General features: G+C 41.5%; 1 protein-coding gene and 1 long non-coding RNA gene across 2 annotated transcripts; one reads left to right on the top strand and one right to left on the bottom strand.

Moving 5' to 3' along the window:
* Positions 1 to 95: 95 nt before the first annotated feature.
* Positions 96 to 20,357, bottom strand: si:ch211-183d21.1. The gene is made up of 12 exons (XM_039788342.1): positions 19,962 to 20,357; positions 18,306 to 19,172; positions 17,937 to 18,117; positions 16,248 to 16,390; positions 11,226 to 11,794; positions 10,703 to 10,976; positions 10,353 to 10,548; positions 9,306 to 9,490; positions 8,694 to 8,786; positions 7,752 to 7,916; positions 5,385 to 5,478; positions 96 to 2,201 (listed from the first exon to the last, which is right to left on the bottom strand). The coding sequence occupies exons 2-12, from the start codon at positions 19,126 to 19,128 to the stop codon at positions 2,138 to 2,140; spliced, it is 2,787 nt and encodes a 928-aa protein (XP_039644276.1). The 5' UTR covers positions 19,129 to 19,172; positions 19,962 to 20,357; the 3' UTR covers positions 96 to 2,137.
* LOC120551145 lies at positions 20,156 to 21,084 on the top strand. Its single transcript, XR_005637833.1, has 3 exons — positions 20,156 to 20,269; positions 20,349 to 20,491; positions 20,586 to 21,084. It is a non-coding gene; the product is annotated as an uncharacterized LOC120551145 (long non-coding RNA).
* Positions 21,085 to 21,265: the final 181 nt, after the last annotated feature.

Here is a 21,265-nt window from a genome sequence, read left to right as displayed (position 1 = left end):
GAACTGGGGGATGAAAATGGAGTATGTCAAACATTGAGAAGTGACAGAGAGGGACATGCAACAGGTAAAAAAACAACTGTGAGACTGCAAAAATTGCACATCTGCGGAAGTATTTTATTTCAAACCTGCTACATGCGCATGACATTTAAAAGGAAAATGGGAGAACAAACTGGAAGGCAAACGACGGGAAAAAAGCTTTTGAGTTGTGACCTGGAGATGCAGAGAATACTTCTTTCCGATGTTTTCCATGACATGTTATTCGGTGTGTAAATTCTCTGCTGCATCATGTACAACGAGTTTTTAGTGCCCTGTAAAAACATTTGTAAGTTTTCTTGTTTCTCTAGAAGTTGTGTTAGATTTGAACATTGCTGAGAATTGTTTGTCACTTCTTGTAATTGTTGTCAGTGCACACGAGAGAGAGAGAGAGAGAGAGCGAGAGAGAGAGAATGTTTCAGCATTGTCTAGCTTTTTCAGAGCGTACATATCTCACATTTTATTCAAGAGTCAGCACATTTGCATATCAATATAATATTTGGAGTGTGATATTGAAGTGCAACTGCCTCCTGCTTTTTGTTTAAAACTTCTTTCTACATGTACCATTTTATACAAAAGTCAAAAACCCCACAAATTCTTCTTCACTTACATGATTTTTCTAGTTTTACATCTAGTTTTTTTTTTTTTTACAAAATATTTGAGTTTATATGAAAGTAGCGGTGTTGCTGTAAAATAAATCTGATTTCACAGGGTTCATTTTGCTTGACAAATGTGTATTAATTTATGTCAACACTCAGATGAGGGGGAAAATGGTACTGAGGAGGGAAATCTCAAAAAGGCAATTAAAGCAAACTATCTGAAATGTTGTGCACCACACCAGATGAGTCAGGCAACATTACAAGGTAAGCGACACAACAATATAACAAATGGAGCATATCCAGGCTTATACGTTTATTTCATGGCACTTTGTTTTGGCAATTTTTGATTATTTTCAAATTCATCTTTAGATTTTCAACTTAAATCAAACTTAGATCAAACTTAACCAATCAAAATATTTCACTTTATTTTTTCTCTGAGCCCAGCTAGTATCTGTATTCCACAATAATTTATCACTTTAGATTGGTGAAAACTGCCCCCCCCTGAGAATAACTAACAACATATCCATAGTATTTACACTTAAGCTGCAGCAGAGATGGCTGTTCTTTCCCTCTAATAAATGAGGAATCAGCTGATCAAATAACACACAAGTAAAAATGCACAGTAGAGGTTTCTGAGCCACTAAAAACACACAGGTAAAATATAAAATAGTTCTAATTTTCTTAAGCAATCTCTCATTCCTAAAAACAAATACTCTTCATTCAAGAAATTACTCTCTTACTTCCCTTTTTCTTATTTTTGATCGAAGAAAATGTAAACAGTTTGCTTTAAGCAACATAAGTGGTTACAGACACTCATCACAAGTTAGCTAAAGACATTCACATTTAAAAGACAATCAAGCCCTTTGAAAGTCTAAAATGGACTATAACAGCATGTAGCAAGAAAACAAAGCAGGAAGTCGACCGTTTGGATACTAAATGTGAGCTTGACAAATACTATCTTGGTTATAAAGTCTGTTGTTAAAACAACGCACCAGCTGAGAAGTGATGAAGGTCATTACATTGATAAAGCTTCCTGCATAGCATGGCTGTTACATTTTTTTATTTAAAAGGCTCTTTCCACAGTAACATAAACAAGTCAACAAAAATGACCATTTAGGACTCAAGTATTACAAAATATTCCTCCCTTTTATCTTCCTTTTGCTTTAAAAGTTGTAACCAGCACTGTTCACAGGGCAAAGGTTGTACACCGTCTTTTAGAAAAATACGTTAATAGCTTGTATTTTAAAATTCAGGGGTTGCCTGATTTAAGTGTCACCGGTGCCATGAAATATCACATGTCACACACTGGATGCAACCACGCTGCTAACAGACAACTACGAGTCATTTCGTCAGTGATCTTCCAAAGACACACAAAAGGACACTTGTGGTGGCACTCGGTTCAAAACAACCGCACAATCATTTACAGGTCCAATTGATTACCCCCCTGCCTCTCGCTCTTTCTACTGAAGTCGTCCAATGCACACGAGCACCTTCAGGTGCCTGGATTATAGATCTGACAGGCCCTCTGCATGTTCACTCAGCTCCATGGTGTAATAGTCCAGAGGGCGCCTGAGAATAGAGAAAACAGCACACGCACACACGCACACGCGCACACGCACACACGCACACACACACACACACACACACACACACACATGCGCGCCTTAATGCTTTAAGAGCTACACATTGCAATTACACTACAGTTTCCAGTCACTCACAGTACTCCAGGAGTAATTTACAGTGTTATGGTTTACCTTTGATTGCCCCCATGCTGCCCTTATCTACAACTACTTCAGTCTGTGATTTGCTGCATTTCCCACAATAACTTTCAACAACTTCCTGAGCACAGTCGTGAACTTTCTGTTTTACACACAGCTGAAGAGGTGCAATAGGTCTTAGCATTACGTTTCTCCAGCCAAGAAAAAATAAGAGAGTGGGAGTAAAATGTTATGGCCGGTGGAGAAATCTGTATCTCAAGCACAGGCTTAATCCCTCTATCACTGTTCTTGTGTAAAATGTTAAGACAAGAAAGAAGGTCTTTTGAAATTCGTAATAATACAATGTGTTTTCCTTAAAGATGCAGTAGGTAAGTCTTATAAAACTAACTTTCTGTCATATTTGCTGAAACTGACCCTATGTTCCAGTAGAACTACATGAATTATGTAAAAAAAAAAAAAAAAGACAGCTCCTCTGGCACCTCCTACAGCCTATAGTGCCATTGGCAAAATTCCACCGCTCACGGTCGATTTTCTCCAATCAGGGCCACAGGGGTGGTCTATCTGCCTGTCAATCACTGCTTTGGGACACGCATATATAGCGTTCTCCCCCCTCAGCACGAAGCTGCAGAAAAGTTTTCCAAAACTCCGTGAATAATGGAGTGGCTTTTCAGAGGTGGCGTGGCTGCAGGATTTTCAAGATCTGAAGAACGATGCAGACGTAGCCACATTTCTTCTCAAATGGTAACATAATTACCATGAATGATTTATCTTTCACTTGGTTATTAGTAGTCAGAAGTCCACAAAGCTACGTTGGTGAGGATGATAGTAACGTTAGCACAGTGGTCGGTCTGATGTGATGCTGAAATGGCTAACGTTAGCCTGCTAGTTAGCATTGTTTTACTGTTGGTGAGTAAAGTTAACGTTGTGTTAGTGTTTAGTTATTGAACATGTCTGTCTGACATGCCGGCAGTTCTGTCAAACTCCGTTGTGTGGGAGGGGCTTAGGAGACGGTTTGGGCTGCAGCAGAAAAGCGGGAGGGACTGAGAAGTTGTCGATGTTCAAATTTGTTGGCAGTCCTGGCTCTTCACAATCTTACCTACTACAGCTTTAAATATCAAGCTACAGCATGGAGTAGGTTAGCTTAGCATAAAGCCTGGAAACAGGTAGCCTGGCTCTGGACAAATATACCCCTAATTTACAGGTTATAAAGTGCTATGGGTGTTGTTTTTAAATTTTGGACAGGCCAACTGTTTCCTGCGTTCAGTACTTATGCTAAACTAATCGCCCTAGCTGTAGTTTCATATTTACTGGACAGACATGACAGTGTTTCCTCTATGTTGATTGGCAAGTGGCGGTACACCACGGTTAGATTTCTCCCGCCACGGTATTAGAAATATATATACAAAAAGCCGTCTATCAGCAGTGATTGTAAAGAGCGCGTTGACGGAGAATAGCGTAGACACGCGCTTCACAACGCGAGTGGGCAGGCACGCCACTCGGAGAAAAGGGAGAAAAAAAAAAGAGACAGGCTGTCCGGAGGACCCGGTTGAGATGGCATGTGTGCATTCTTGACAACTGTAAGTCGTATAACTTATGTTGTCAGTTCATTTAAGCCTGTATTAGTCTATAGTTCTCGCACATTTTAGTTTCACCTTCACCTGCTAGCTAAATTGCACGTGGCTGTTGATTCAATACAACGCCCTTGATATCATATCATGGCATAGGCCTAGTAGGCTAGTAGGAAATTCATTCAACATAATTCACAGCCAAATAACAATTAAAAGTATGCTATTTGAACATTTATAACCTAACCTAACCTGGCAGGCACTGCCTCCGATTTGGTGTCTGCTGCGGTGCGCAGCGCAGCTCGGACCGTGCGCCGCTGTCCTTTTTTTCCTCCATAAACTCTGCTCTCAGCTGTGTGCAATGATTCCAGCCAGTTGTAGCATGTATAAAGTTATATGAACACGTAGACAGCTACCGTCTACGTGTACCGCGCCTTTCACAGAGCGATCGCCCGGTGCTTTTCTTCTGATTCAGAACCATCCATGCCGTAGCCTACGTTACCGACTCTGGCTTTGCCTTCGGCCCATCGGTGATGCATTGCCCACACTTGTTACTCCAGACCGCTAGTTACGTTTCTCTGACAGAGGCTATGATTATTACTAAGCAACCAAGATGCATCTTCAACCACGCAAAAGATTAAAAACAAAACCGCGAAAATCTGAGCGGTCAATATGACAGTGTATGGCCAAAATAGGTAAAAGTGATTGTATTTTCTTTGCCTTTTGTGTAATGTACAGAATATAAAAACTATTTTAAATGAAAATACAGACTCTTTTAGGAAAAGTCAGGTACCAGCAGGATTGTATTTTTTTATTAAGCAAAGTTATTACACATATACATTTCAAAACGGTTCAAAATGACCGTCCTGGCCGTTCTAGTGTAACCCAGCCTTGGAGTTATTTTTCCAAAAGCCAAGAAAAATCAAATGCACACTGCAAGGCTGCCAACTTTGCCACTGAGGCAAATATGCAATTAGTTTAATTATGAATGGTTTCATACTATAGCCTACTTTGGGTTTCCCTATGAAGAAGTTCTTGTAAAATTAATTTTGTAGACCTACAGTTCCTCAAAACTACAGTTCAATCAAAACGAAATCAAAATATGCCTCATTGTGTGTGAATAGAGGTGAATAAATATATTTGTGTTGCAGCGAAGTGTCAGTTCTGTTTAATATATGTAAAACATTTGCCGGCAGGGCGCGCGGGGTGGGGGTCCGACAGATCTGCCCCCACTGCTAAAAAAAATCCTAGAGGAAACACTCAGTCACTGTGTAATCCAAAGAAGGATCACAATTTAAAAAAATAACCAGATGTTAATAGGCTTTGTGATGATTTCCAGCAAACTAGCAAATAATACAGAAGGTAAATGCTGTTGACATAATGCAAAAGAGGTACTTCGAAATATCTGATCAGTATGCACATTCAGCAGACCAGAGAGAGATGAGAAAATACATAATAAGAGTGCTCACCTCTTCCTGTAGAAGTAAGTGAACAGAGCAGCTCCTAGTCCCAGCAGCAGGAACCCTGCTACTATCAGCCCGATCTGTAAGCCCAGGGCAGACGCTAGGAGAGAGAGTCAAATAAAACCTCAGGTACACTTTCTGAACAAGTAAATATGTTTAAAACACAACATGGCAATTCAAACATCCTGACAAAATGTTAAAGCAAATATAGATGCTTTAAATGCCTGTAATATATTCTATATACTACTGCCTTTTGTGTTCTTCTTAATGAAATACAGTATGTGTTAACATCTCAGGATAAGTGGTCTATTCCAGATTTACTATTGAAAACTATGCTTGTTATTCCCAACATTTAAAGTCAAAGGAGAACTCCTTAAGCAGCTACTGTTAGCAATACAACATAGGCACAACTGGTGTATCTGTTTACAGTGCAGCCAAACAAACTAGCACTGTTTGAATGACTTAGTTTGTCAGTAATTGGCCTTTTTCCATCATGCATGAGCGTGATCTGATTTCCTGCTGAACGAGTGGTTTTCCTCACAAGAGCAGAGCACAGTAAAGTTGGTTGCCTAAAGCGTGATTTATACTTCCGTGTAAAATCCACGCCGTGGCTACCTACGTAGGTACGTGGAGACACAAACCTACGGCGGACCCTACACTGTAGCCTGACATGTACCTCTCGAAAAATGTAACAACACATTGCGACAACGCACGTCGGGGCTTGGTAGCGCTGCATTTCCCCCTACTCATTTCCTGGTTCTCCATCTCCATAAACAACATGAAAACAAGGAGAGGGTTAACTTTTCCTGCTACAGATTTCCCACCGTGGTCAGAAAGCTCAAAATAGACTAGAATACAGGAAATTACATCTGCTCCGTTAAAAATCTTCTGGGGGAGGAACGCCAGCCCCCATTAAGATTGTCCCACCCACATTTTCAATGCTTCCTACACCCGGGACACACTTAATCGATTATCGGCCATTAGACAGTCTGGCGAGGTCAGTGACGCGAATCTGTTCGGTGTGTCCCGTGCCCCGTGCCGTGTCCCGTGCCGAATGAGGTGACTAGAGTCTCTCAAAATCTGACGAAAATCTTTTAAACTGACCTTTGTTGAGCTGAAATGAAGACTGATTCAGCAACTGCATGGCCTATTTCTCGCTTAAAATGTTCTCAGAAACATGTTTCAGTGAACTATTTTAGTACAATATGAGATCGTATTCTGAACGGCCGCCATGACAGTCTGTCTTTGAATTTCCGGAGAAAACAAACCCATGTTCATCCAATCAGCTGCCGGTTTTCATTTCCTGGGCAACAATACAGATTAGCGCTGCCTGCTGTTATAGAGATGTATTACGTCTCGTCTCTTTGGTGTGTTCTGTGGCACTTTTTGGACAAACACGGGGAGACTGATCATTTCGACTGGCTTTTCTGTCAACGGTCGGCCGTCTGGTCAGTGGGTAAGCAGCTTAACACATACGATTCCTTGGAATTGGAGGATTGGTGTCTTGTGTATCCTTGTGAGAAAAGTCTTTCACACTTTTACAACTCATTCCATTTGAGATGATTTGTTTCAAATTCCTTAGGGCCTTTATAATCCCCAACAAAAAAAATAGAAACTACTGCCCTTCTAAATTTAACTGCAAAACAGCATTAAGCTTTGCTGTAGATGCTGGTGTGTGAGAATCAGGATAGGCGCGAGTTCAAAGCTTCAATGCATTCCTACAAAATAAAGCTTTCTATTAACTTTCTTCTTTATTTCTGTGTTCTTTGTGCCTTTATTGCTTTGTGACCAATGCATTCTTTGTCTAACTTTAGTTGGCTCATAAATCAATCAAGAAACTGCTGTTTGCTGCCGTCCTCACTACGGCTTCCAATCGTAAATCCCCCCCCCCCTTTCATTAAGGCCTCACTTCCTTTTTTAATAGGGGTTCAGTATCCTGTGGGCATCTACCGAGTATACACACACGTGTGTGTGTGTGTGTGTGTGTGTGTGTGTGTGTGTGTGTGTGTGTGTGTGTGTGTGTGTATATATATATATATATATATATATATATATATATATATATATATATATATATATATATATATATATATGTGTGTATGTATGTATGCTCCTAATAATCATAATGACGATAATGTACAACTCTGCCTCCATGTCTGATCTGGCAGATCTTATCACAATTCTATCTCTTGGGAGAGGACTCTCCATGCTTGGTTTTATTCAGCAAGTTTTAAGACCCCAGAGACCATGCTAAGAATGTTTAACAAGCTGGATTTTTATAGCAGGCTATTAATCAGTTAATTTAGCTGATTAGAATCGGTTTTCTTTTGAAGTGAAAATGAATTGGCCAGCTGTTGTTATGTGGGCGCTAACCTGTGCTTGTGTAACGGTCCGTGGTGGGAGCAGAGCAGACGTCTCCCTGAGCAGAAGAAGGATTCATGTGCGATGTCTGGATGATGAGGGCCTTCTGATGATCCGACAGTGCCTGGATGTTCCCCCACACTCGCAGCCACCCAGACACGCAGGAAAAGTTGGTTCCTTGAGCATGAACAGACACACAAATGTTTCATTATCTACATGGTGTTCACACAGTGTTCAGGATGTGCGTTAACTTGGCAAATATAGTCATTCTGTAATCAGGAAACAAGAGATCTGAAGAGCACAACCCATGCCAGTTACTTAGTGTATATGAGGGATGCAGGATGTGTGAATGAAAAGGATATAGTCAACACCTCCCTGTCTCTAAATAATGTCCCTCTGTGAGAATTAACTACCAGAACCGGAAATGGTTGAGGGAGTTTCTAGAGCAGTGCTATATATCTCTTGTAAGTTGCCACATTATTACACAGCTGAAGCATTGCTTTACCAGTTGCACCTTTTTACACCACTACATTCTCAGGCCCTAAACCTGGACTTCATGCAAAATAGTTGTTCATCCCTACTGTACTGTACAACTCCATGGCAACAGCGACATCCACCGCTGTGTTGATTGTTGGTCAAGTTCTCCCACAGAGTCAGATATATATATATATATATATATATATATATATATATATATATGTATACACACACACACACACACATTTAAGTGTATTAAGTGGACAGTGTGCGGTGTTCTTCTCATTGTTTTTGAAGATTGAAATCCCGACACACACCGTCACACATTCAGGTGTGCAGAGATTTGTTGTCGAAAAAAAAATTGTTTTCACACAATGCAAAATTTTTCAAATCTCAGGTTTGAGTCATTTCTTGCATTTAAAAAAAAAAAAAAAATCAGCCAAATGTTTCAATTTATACTAAGTAAACCTGCCTCACCTTGGAGATACAAGGCAGAGATGCCACAGTGACACTTCTGCTCCAGGTAGTTGGCCACCTCAGCGCTCCTCCCCTGGATTAGACCATTACAGTCTGGGACAAACGGGGAAAAGAATGTCAGCTTTTATAAAAGGCATATGTACTGTGTTTTGACCATTAGACAGACAAAAGGAAAAAAAAGTTCAGTTTTACATTAATTCCCACATGAACGGTTTATCTTCATTGCTGTCATTTTCTTCTTCCCCCCTAAAGACAAGGTTTTTGCATTTCCGACCTTTATTAGACAGTTGACAATTAAGCTACAGACAGGAAACATAGGGAGAAAGAGAAAAAAAATCATGACATGCAAAGATCCCCAGTTGGGATTGAACAAGGGATGCCGCAGCAACATGGTTCGCATCTTAACCACAAGGCACCAGGACACACCTCATTGCTGTAATTTTAAAGTTGTGTAAGCAATGTTTGTATGCACTTCAAGTAAATTTAGAGTCACTGTGTGTTCAAAATACAGCCTCAATGAGCTTTACAATCTGTGCAACATGACACCCTCTATCCTTAAACCACATCATATTCACTTTCACATTTTAGTTTTTTTAAGTTATGATGCCTCACCTCCCGACTGCTCCTGCCAGTCACTGGACAGGGGTCTGAGGCAAAGATCAATGTGACTTGAGAAGGCGGCGCTCGGACAGATGTTGGTTCTGTGAGGTGTGGGCGACGAGCTTGTCCAGGAGGAGGGGCTCCTCACCTCGCAGCATGAACACCGGCTGAGCGAAACTGGACCATCTTCCACTGACCTGCACATGCAATGCATGTATGAATACAAACATATACACACACAGTAGTAAGGATGATAACATCAACAAAGCAAGTCTGCCTTGAATGGGAAAGCAAAACAGAAAGTAGGTTTATGAATACCAATTGGTTTAAGGCAACTTATGTATTTTGTTTACAGTAATGCTCTTTTAAAACATGGACTCCTTTAGTACACAAAATACCTGCCACTTAACTGCACTATTCAAGGGTAAACTTTGTATTGACAGATCCTGGCTTGTTAAATAAGTGACATTTGCTGCTGTGTGAATAGCAGTTTAAAAAATATAATCAGTATTTTTATGAAGTTAATAGAAGCAGCCATACCTACTATATACAACCAGTGAAAAACCCCTCGAATACTATGAACATTTCAGTGTTCAGCTCATTTTCACTGAGGACATTTTTACATGCCACAGTAGGAAAAGCACAGTTGAACACTCTCATAAAAGTAATGTTGGCTGAATTCCAACATGCTTCTCTGTGCTCCTTACTGTGAATGAAGTAGACTTTTTTTATTGTTTTTATTTCATGATAATGATCAGATATTTTCACATTGGCAGGTCTGTAGGCGGGCTGTTTTGATGGGTTTGTCTTCTGACTTTAACCTGCTCTGGTTAGCAGTGCTGTATTAGTTGCCATGGTAATCTTTCCTAGATAAAAGAGAACCAGCTGTGATAAAAAACAAAAACGGGAGTCTGTCGGTGGCCTGGACCAAATTAATATAATTAGAAGGCCTCTACATAAAATTTTTAGCAATCTGATTATAGCCTTAATTGAGTTGGGGCATATGATTAGTGTAAATGTTCTCAGTGATTCAAGTTGCTGGGTTTATTCTGCATTTACCTGGCAGCTGGAATCACTTGTCTCCCTCTGGTGGTGGACAGAGAGGAGAGCAGCTGCTGGTTTTCACTGAACACAAGTACATCTCTGAGACTGGAGTTGGTCAGAGCAGTGCCAGCTCTACAGACACTGAACAGGTCATAGCACAGGACTATGGCTCCTCGTACAGGCACCGCGGAGCCATCCGGGAAAGTCTGATCTATGCAGGAGAGAGAGGAGGTGAAGGAGTAGTAAAGTGAGAGATGGTGGGGATGGGTACAGACTATGGGAGAGACTATTAAGAGGTTATTAAAACTGAGGATGGAAATCTTTTGTTTCAAAAAGCGTCTATCCCTGAACAGCAAGGCCCTCACCTGCTCCCGTGACATTTCCAACGATGTAAAATCCATCCTGGTTAATAGATCCGGTCAAAGGAAAGGCAATTATGGTCCCACTGCGCTCCTGGTCAAACACAGACAGCACCAGGCCCCGCAGGTTTGTCATGGGGGGCCCGTGCAGCTCCACAAAGGCCCTCTGCTGGCTGTGATTGGTCCAATGGCCACTAGCCACCTCGCTGATGACCACACCCTCAGGGGCTGGAGGGGGGCGGGGGCAGCTGTTCTCCCTCAGAGGCGTGGGTGGAGCCACCTGTAGTGATTGATGCATTTTCAGACTCATTTTTTTTCCTAAAAGCATCTGTGATATATCCAATGAGATTGCATCAGCATCAATTTAATTATCAGTGCAATAAGCAAAAAAAAAAAACTAGCCAAATATTTAAAAGGAATAGTTCAACATTTTGGGAAATGTGCAGCAACTTCCGGGAGCTACGCTCATGGTGACAGTTGACTTACTGACCAAACGACTGTTTATGAAACCTTCACCCTTTGTACTCACTGAAAAAGCAGAGAGGTCATAGGGATAAAGGCCTCTACAGCGGCTGAGGGCCTCATCACCAGGCAGAACCTCTGGATCCTCCAGCAGAGGCAGCTGTCCTGGGGTCAGAGCTTTACTCAGCTCCTGTGCCTCCTTATCTGATCCTCTCTGCCGGTAGACGACTGCATCCAGCAGGCCTTTGGTGGGGATCCCCCTTTGTGTGGCTGATGGCGGGCCATAAGGGCTGCGATAGAGTGCCACAGCATCTGGTCCATTCTGGATGGTATTGGGGGGCAGGCGGAGTGATGGAGCTGGCACCAACCTGTCACTGCCCAGCAGAAAGTAGCCCTTAGAAGTAGTGAAGTAAGGTCCACTTAGGCTGATCTCCTTGTAGGGTTTGTTGTTGTGTGCACTGAACAGTAGGATCCAGATGCCTTGCAGGGAGACCCGGCGTCCTGATGGATGCCAAAGCTCGATGTACTCGCCGTCCTCAGCTGCGCCAGGTGTATCAGTGTTCAGCTCATTGATCAGGAAGTCACTGTTCCCCCAGGGTGGGAGGTGAGGAGGTGAATCTGTACCTCCTGGAATTACTAAAGCATAAAGAAAGGTATGAATTAGCTGCTGTCAAGGACTATTTTCACTTGACTTCACTTTGTTTTTTGTAAGGATTTAACATACAACATTTAACATGTTAACAAAAGAGCTTTCCAGATGCTGGTAGGCAATGGTAGATTTTGCGCTTAGCTAAGTAGCTTTATATTTAACAGACGGGTATGAGAGTACTATCAATTTTCTCATTTGCAAGAAGGTGAATAAGCATATTTAGCATGGAGTTGTTAAAATAAACAAAACCACGAGTCTGTGGCAGGTACTTTGTATCCACAGGGATTTGTTGAGATAATGGCGACGCATGCAAACTCTTAGACATTTAAAGAACTTGAAATTTCCATTAGGGCTGACTGCACTTTAGAGCACTGTGGCAAGACATATGAGGAGGGATATAGCAGAAGGAGACAACAGCACATTAAAGTATGTCCCCTTTGTTTTTAATGCATTTGAATCTTATATAAAAAAGGGACATTAGACATTCATTCACATTTCCATTCATTTCATGTTTAGTACATTTACACAATACATAATAGAAGGGAATGACATTACTTCATAATGATGTTCCATACAACTTAACTTCTAACCCCTTCCCATTCCTTTTATATTATCATTTATAATATAAAAAAGCATAGGCCATTGCTTTTCTACTGATGAAAAAATAATAGTCAACACATTCAGCGGCAACAGAAAGCAAGAACATTGATTCAACTTAAGTGACATAGGTTTGGCTTATATAGCTCAAAGATGAAGGGAGTAGTTCGACATTTTGGCAAATACACTTTATTTGGTTTCTTGCCAAGAGTTTCATGTCTGATTGCTACATCTGAAGCTACAGCCTCTACATAGTGGCATGACATGAGAGTGGTATCAATCTTCTCATGACTCTCAGCAAGAAGGAGAATAAGTGTGAAATGAATGAAAGCCTTATCAAACTTTAAAAGGGGTGATAGAATGATTATATAGGGTACTTTACACTGTTCCTTAAGGTCTCCTAATAGGGTATGTAACATTGGTTGGGCTGAAAATTGCCCGAATGCTATTTTATTAGGCCCTTAACTACCCTGTGAATATGGCTCTAGTTGGAACAAGAGCTTTTCTTCCAAATATGGTATGCTCATGAATATTTAGAATGAGCTGCGCGCTGATTGGTTTGAGCAAACTACATAGAAACACATGGGAGACTCGACAGCAGGTCTCATATTTCAGACACTGCAAAGTTGTTGGGCTATTTTGTTATTAAATTCGCTTCTGAGACTTTTTTAAGCGAGAAATCAACTATATAAAGCTCAAATATGGGCCGTTTTACGAAAATTGATGGCTAATTGCAAATTTGTTAAGACTGTGTGTCGGAGTTCAGCAGCCGGTGCTGCCTGTGTTACTGCCTCGCCGCCCGGCCTGCCTTCCTTCACAGACCCCGGCCTGCTGTGAGGTAGATAGAGCTCGTCCACGGCTAGAAGCCCACAGCACTCCATACCCGCACAAAGTCACCGTTTTTTGGGCTAATGGACTACCATGCGCCGCTGCCCTGACAGAGCTCCAGGGCCTGCAACTCCCCTCTTACTGCTAGCTAAATGGCCCGTGTGTGAGAGTGAGAGCGCAGTCAGCGAGCTTGTTACACCAGCAATCTCTTACCACAGTTCCAGTTACCACAGTTCCAGTTACTCTTGGCTGGCTGCCAGCTGCCGGCATAACTAGAGTAGCTATATTTACAGTTTGAATTTTGTCACGCCACTATATACAACATCTACCTAAACGTCTTATAAAGCTAACAACGGTGTCCGATTTCAAGTTAATGGATTTTTGTGAATTTCAGAGGAATTCTAAGAGGAGGCTAGCTAGCTCTCATTGATAGAGCTACATCCAGCCGCAGGCTCTATCAATGAGACCCGCGGACAAGCGTTTATTTCCCCAATCGTTTGTTTAAATAACTCAACACATTATAATTACACACATTTAAAAGATTAACTGGAACCTGTGAAGGAAGGCAGGCCGGGCGGCGAGGCAGCAACACAGGCAGCACCGGCTGCTGAACTCCGACACACATTCTTATCAAATTTGCAATTAGCCATCCATTTTCGTAAAACGGCCCATATTTGACCTCTACATAGTTGATTTCTTGCATAAAAAGGTTTCAGAAGTGAATTTTGTAATGGAATAGCAAAGATCTGCGTGACCTAGATTCAGAAGACTACCTGATCTCAGGTCAGTTGTGTAGCATATGTAAATGTTGGGGCGTGACCGTTCTCTTAATACACCCATGGGCGTGACTAAGGTACAGGTCTTGGGAGGTTGATGTCAACTTCCAGCTTTGTTGAGATTCGCCCGTTTTCAGCGGCAGTTTTAAAATATGAGATTTTCATAGTAAAGGGGTGTGAATGGGATTTTGAGTTTCTATGTATGTTTTATTTACCCACCGAACTGTTGTTATTCAACTATGACAGGGTAAAATCGGTTTTGCATTCTATCACCCCTTTAAGATGAAACAATAAAACAGAAAATGGACAAGCTAGACGAGACATGACTATAGTGATGTTTTACTACAGAATACTGAGTCTCACACAAAAACCTGTTTTTATTTTTATGTCAAATACCTTGAAATTATTCTAATAGGCCTTTGTCTGATGTATGTCTTCTTAAAAGTCAAACTGAATGGGGAGATTTAAACCTGATTGGATGTTTGAACTAGGATCTAAATTAGTTATCTTCTTTACTTGACATACTGTATTGTATTATACATCTAACAAATTAAAAATAAAAATCCGAAGAATAGCATAGGGTTGTTTACTGCTATTTATGTGGAGGCCCTTTTTTGGCGCTGCCCCCTGACAGAGGTGCTGAAACTCAATGGATAATTCCAGCTGCGTCTTATTCTTCCATTTCCTTGTTAAGATAACATATTAATCACTAATGTAATTGATAGGATCTGGAAAGATGCCAGCAATGCTGCAACTTCAGTAGACCTTACGTTAGTTCAGGCACTCACATCAGCTGATTGGTGTCAGGTGTGTAATTCATGCTCAGTATCATTGGTTCATTGATGCACCATGCTTTGTTTGGCTACCAGCTGACCAGTAACACACTGCCACATTCATACAAGTGTTCTAGGGGGCCTTTATAAACTGTCAGTTCTCACGAATACTCTGCTGATTCCCTCATACCAGCACTGCTTCCTGCTGCAACTCCCTCCACCTCCCCAACCTTTTACTTATGTGACTGAAGGATTGGTATTGTTAACTTGCTGAGAATTCAATGAGAGCTCCTTCAGAGAGCAAAACCTTTCCCACAAAATCTGACTTTCTTGATGTGTCTCTGACTGAAGTTAAAGTTGAACCAACAGCCTTTTGTTTTCTCTTCCAAAGACATTTGGCTAACATGGAGGTCTTATCTAGGTGTATCCGAGGGCAGGGCTGACATCTCATGCTTAATATTGTAATAAACAAAGATCAAAATCTGTCCAGATTATAAGGATTTTGAGATTCAAAGGTCTTTCTTGATCTTGAAAAAGCCGTTGAGAAAACAATCTCACAACAAGGTCCATTAAGTAGCTGTTCTGGAGCTTTCAATTAAATAACATGATATTTATTAGGACTAAGTTACTTTATCTTGATGTTCTTTTATTAACAATCTTATTTTGCATCTGCAAAATATACAGTTTGTAACCTATTTTATGGGACTTATTTTTCACTGTCAAATTTTGACAAATCTAGCTCCACCCTACAACATTTAATCAAACATTTTACTTATCATCTGTTCAATGGATAGGAAAGGAATCCACATGGAAAAACCACAGGCTTTCTGAACCTCAATCTTTTGATTTCTTTAACATACTCATCTTTCACTTCTCTTAATGGGGGTTCCTTCTTGGAGCAGTATCCCCCACCAACTCTCAGTTCTTTAATTTGCAATACTTTTTCCAGTGATTAAGCTTTGTTACCTTGTTCCTCAGCTGGTGAATGATACAATCTATAATTTCCCCAAGGTCAGCATTTGAGAATGTGCATGAGGAAATAGCTCTTTCTGAGAATTACTCTGTGGTTTCCCACAGGGGGGGCAAGGTGTGTCTTTGACTAACTGTGTCTTTCACTAACTGCCACTTTGCTCGTTTGAAAGCCATGATGTATCTCTCTCATGGGTGTGCCAAATTCTCTGGGTGGGCAAAGCAGAGAAAGGGGAGGTAACCTTGCTCCTTATGACCTCATAAGGAGCAGATTCCAGATCGGCCCATCTGAGTTTTCATTTTCTCAAAAGGCAGAGCAGGATACCCAGGGCTCGGTTTACACCTATCACCATTTCTAGCCACTGGGGGACCATAGGCAGGCTGGGGGAACGAATGTTAAAAAACCTCATAAATCGAAAATTTTCATGCCATGGGACCTTTAATAATGTTGAACATCTAAAATAAATTTAAGTCATGAAGCACATTCAAATACTCACCAATACTGTGCGGGCAGATCTTTGGCCAGGGGCACTGGTTGGGCTGTGCGGGAGTTTGCGAGGCCTCCCAGAAGACACCAGGGTCTCTGGCCCAGGTGGCCACACCACAGCGACTCAGATAGAAGCCTCCCTCTTTCAATAAACTGACAAAGTAATAAAATCATTTAGAAACAACCCTTACAAATTGACCATTATTTTGAAGGGTATAATATTATAATTGGTTAGTGTTGGATGGCACATTTATTTTTTGCAGTGGATAAACAAAGCACATCATAATGCTATCCAATAATATTGCTTTAAAATAAAAATACTAATTGTAATGTTACATTTCTTAATAGTTTTTAGCAGGCGTGGCAATATAAGTCTATCGGTCAGTTCGCGCAAGACTTTGGTTCAGACTGAAATATTTCAACAAGAATTGGATGAATTGCCATGACATTCATTCATCCATTACATTTGGTAAAATCATTAATGTCGCCCTCTAGCCTGGCATTGCCTAACTAATTTTGCAAATGCGTATTCATCTGGAACCCCTCAGTTCATTTTCAATTTCCAAATGACGCAGATCAAAATGTGGATTTGATAGACCTACAACCAATCCCAGCAACGAAACATGTGACGTAGCACTGAGCGACACATGAAAATTGGGGTGGTGCTTGGTCCATTTGAAGTAGGAAAAAAAAAATGGCGCCCTGGCCACAAACTTTCTCAAATTAAAACTAAACACTAAAAAGTGTAGGCGGGAAATATGAAATACAGTAACAGAATCTTGATACATATATGATCAGCATGAGCCTGGTGCATTGTGATGAACGGACCAACAAGTGACGCTCCTCGGTCACTCATCGTCTTAAACCCTATAGAAGATAAACGGTTGTGATTGGTCCGCCCAGGGCCAGGTCGGCAGAAAATGGGCCAGATGTGTCTGCCAGAGGAAATAAAACACGACCTCTGCAGATTCGTTTGGTTTCCAGGCCCGTCCTCCTTAGGATGAATTGTTAATAACTTTGGGGACAGTCTGACTTTTCCTCTAGCAACATCATCAAAATATTAATTTGTATTTTGGTTTATTATGACTAAATACCTGCAGCCTCAGCTGTACTTTATGTTCACTACTTATTAGCAAATGTTAGCATGCTAAGATGGTGAACATGGTAAACATTAAACCTGATAATCTTCAGCATGTAAGCATGCTGACGTAGGCATTTGTTAAAAGCACTATTGTGCTTCAGTACAGTCTCACAGAGTTGATTGCGTGGCTGTAAACTTAAACTTTAAAGTCTTGTTGTATTACGCTCCATTTAAATCAGTGAGGTGTGAATTAAACTTGCTGGTCAAATTTGGGTGTTACTATGAGCAAATCTATTTCAGTGTCAGTGAGAGCCTACTTGTGACTTCTGCCCCACAGTGGTCAGGACACACGTCAAACAGAAAAAAGTGCAACACTCAGCAAAGAGGAACAGTGTTCACAAGCCTCTACCAAGTAAAAGATGTTTGACAGAATGCGTTTCACAACATTCGAAAGTATGGCCTCAAAAATAACTACTGAATGTTACTAACACATCTGATAGTCACCATGAGATTCACCACACTAGCATTGATTCTTTCCACCTCTGCAGTCACTGCAGTCAAATTGGGGTGGTTTTACTTTGGAATTTAAAGGAGTGGTAAACTATCATGGTGCCTTGCCTGTTGCTGAGTTGGTATGGCTCTCTGCCTGGGATGAGAGTCTCTGTAAGGTTGGCACTGGGCTTGTTTCCAGGTCCAGCAAACACAAATGCGTCTAGAGGCTGTATCTGGCTCAGTGGACTGCCAACAGGGAAGACTGAGGCTCTGCCACTGTAAATAGCCACTGCCCCAGACTCATCTCCTGAGAAGAAATAACAGAAACAAAGAATTAAGAATAAAACAAAAGTGAGTGAATGAAAATGTACTAAAGCTCTCTACTGAGCTTCCACATGTAAAATCTGATGAACTGAAAAGCCGAAACGATCTAACGATCATACAACGCTATCCAAAGCGGTAGAACAAGATCAAGACAAAGCACAGCACACTGACCCTTCATGTAGTTCTTCTCTATGTTCACGGAGATCAACCCATTCCTGAAAGCGTCCACATTCACGTCCACACTCACGCTGACCCTGTCTGTTCTCCCATCCAACACAACCAGCACCAGAGGACCTGCAGCTGGAGCCTCTGTTAGCTCCACAAACCCATCCACCTGCCCTCCTCCCAGCTTCAGCTCAGTGATGACAGGAATGGATGCTGGGGCGGCAGGTGGGGTGCAGTTATTCCTCTGACTTGGGGAAGGTGAGGACACCTGAAAGCCCCAGCGGTCTTCGGACAGCAGGCACCTTTCAATTGACTCGTCCCCCTCAAGGGCTGCTTCATCCTCAACGAAGGCTGGTTCTCCTGGTGTCAGAGTCTCAGCGAGGAACTCTGCGCCCCCAGTACGGCGAGTCATGTACACGACAGCGTCCACCAGCCCAAAGGCCGTGACATTCATCTTCTCACTGTAGCGAGCAGCAGATGTGTGGTAGAGGACGACGGCGTCTGGGCCGTTCTGGACTGTGTTGGGAGGCAGGAGGATGGCTGGTTTTGGCATCATATCCACCGAGCCCACCAGGAAGAATCCTCTGTCATTTGTGCTGTGGCCTTTGAGATCCAGCACCTTGTAGGCTATATTTCCATTTCCATTATAGAACACAAGAGTATAGCCATCCAGTGAAGCCCGCTGTCCACTGGTGTGATACAACTCCACAAACTCAGTGGTGTCCAGTCTGGGGTTGTCGGCATTGATCTCGCTGATAATGAGGCAGGGGTCACCACTGACTACCACCACCAGGCAGAGACAGGCCACACAGGCCAAACTGACCACCATGACTTAGGCTACAGCTTCTCTGGAATACCGGGACAGGGGAGCTTCTGCAAGAAAAAGTTGCATTCCTCAGTAAAATAAAAGAACTGAGGGAGTGCTGATACTGGGGTTTATTAAACTCAAGCAACACTGGGTTCTTATTTAAAAAGGACAATATAAATGACTGACACAATCTGAGCCACAAAAAAGGACTGGATACTGTATCAGTAGCTGCTCACAGTGCTGTAATCAAATCTTATGTTTACAACTTTCATACCAGATTCCCTAGAGGAGAAACCTCATAATACCATGAATGAGTCTTCTATGAGTCTATTTTTTGTTCATTGTGACATTGGGGAAATGCACGTCTTCTGCATGAGTCATGTAATGTTGCGAAACACACTGGCAAGCAGATGGAAACTTTGCATGAATCGGTAAAATACTTTTAGCTGTGAATAAATAGGATTAAATGGGCAGATCATTTAAAATAAATTGAAATTGTCATTTTACAGGAGCAAGTTAAACACATGATGCATTTTACCAACCCCATTTCATCCCTAAATCACTTAAAACCGTCACAGCTTTAAGGTTAGCTATAAAAGATCGTCTTAAAGAAGCTACATTAGTTTGCACGACAGTCACTCTCTAGGAAAACCACGTTGGGACACAAAAACAGAAGTCTTAAAATGAAGAAACGGTCCATGGAGTTTAATTCTGCCCTGAATGTATCTCCTATCCCACGGCAGTTATTCCAGTCACGGTTAGGCTGCTATGCATGCATCTTTCCGTCGAAAAAAAGCCTGTCAATCTGCTTTCTATCAGTGCCACACACGGTCCTAAAAGGCGTCATGACTTACTGTATTTTCTTGGTCCTTGTCGGCCAGGTGTCGGTTGTTGCACCGTCAAAACCGCTCTAGTTTAATGTCAACCCCGTCGGAAATAATGTTGGTAAAGTTTGTTTTCTGCTCTCCGCCGCTCCCTTCATTCACAAAGCAGCACTTTCTCCCCCCGGACTGTGGGCGGTCAGACTGACTGAGGGGGAAGATGCCTGCCAGGGGAAGCTCTCTCTCTCTTTTTTTCAACGGCTCAGTACACCATTGAGCCATCCACAGCTGAAGTCTCGCTGAAGATACAACACAGTAAACCCTACGAAATGACTCAAGAGGTGGGTAAAGTGTAACCGTCCAGTTGGTATTGCCACTATTGAAAATATAGAGTAAAACTAGGGTGATTTCTGTGTTTAGAGCAAAATAACACTGCGGCCTTAAGTTCATCCCAAGAAGCCTTGTAAAAGACCTGAAGAGGGCCCCTGACCCCACTGTGAATTAGGGGAGATCGGCTTCAGTGGTAACTCTTCAATGACAGCCTGAGTCCCGCCCAACATCAGGTCATAGCTTTGTTCCTGTATCTTTTCAACACACAACTCATTTTGGGTTTCAAAGGTTGATTGAAAAAATTCTTTTATCTGACTTTCTCCACAGCTGTAGCAATAGGCTACATGTGTATGCTTAAAATGATTACCTACCTATACTTGCATAAGTAAAGGTAAGAAGAAGAAGAAGAAGAAGAAGAAGAAGAAGAAGAAGAAGAAGAAGAAAAATAGGCTACACTGATCATCAAGAAAAAGTTAACACATACAACTGACCCCATGCTCCTTTATTTTATGCATTTTCAGAGCAAGAAGTTCCTAAAAGTCATATAATTAAACCATTACAGATTACAAAAAAATCATTAATATTAGAGCAAAGTACCACAGCACTTTATGTTTCTATAAGAATATTATATTACATTATGATTGGCTACCAAAATAAAAAGTACCATGCAACAATGTCAGTGTAAACCAGATCCTACAAGAACATCACTGCTTGAGAATGTCAGGATTTTTCATTTTTCACTTCACTTGAACAAAGCTAAAATACATCCTCCAGGGGTGGAAGAAGTATTTTACTTAAGTAAAAGTACCAATGCCACAATAAGTAGGCTACTCCATTACAAGTAAGTCATTCATTTAAAATGTATAATATATATATATCTGAAAATGATTTAAATGAAATAAGCTGGTTTGACCATGGAGATGTGAGAAATATGCACTAGTCCGGACACATGACCTACTTCCTGTTGTATTTATTTTAGTTTCTTGCATCTTGCTCCCGCCCCAGAC

Source organism: Perca fluviatilis, chromosome 21 (assembly GCF_010015445.1).
Source record: "Perca fluviatilis chromosome 21, GENO_Pfluv_1.0, whole genome shotgun sequence".
NCBI lineage: Eukaryota > Metazoa > Chordata > Actinopteri > Perciformes > Percidae > Perca > Perca fluviatilis.
Note: the sequence above shows the minus strand (reverse complement) of the source record. Positions and strands in the feature narration are given on the sequence as shown.

Bases quoted from the DNA above. Each gene is read 5' to 3' on its own strand.
- si:ch211-183d21.1 (XM_039788342.1), bottom strand. From the start codon at position 19,128: ATGGTGGTCAGTTTGGCCTGTGTGGCCTGTCTCTGCCTGGTGGTGGTA. The intron at 10,977-11,225 runs GTGAGTACAAAG...CAATCACTACAG, and splicing joins ATGACCTCTCTGCTTTTTCA to GTGGCTCCACCCACGCCTCT. The intron at 10,549-10,702 runs GTGAGGGCCTTG...TCTCCTGCATAG, and splicing joins TGGAAATGTCACGGGAGCAG to ATCAGACTTTCCCGGATGGC.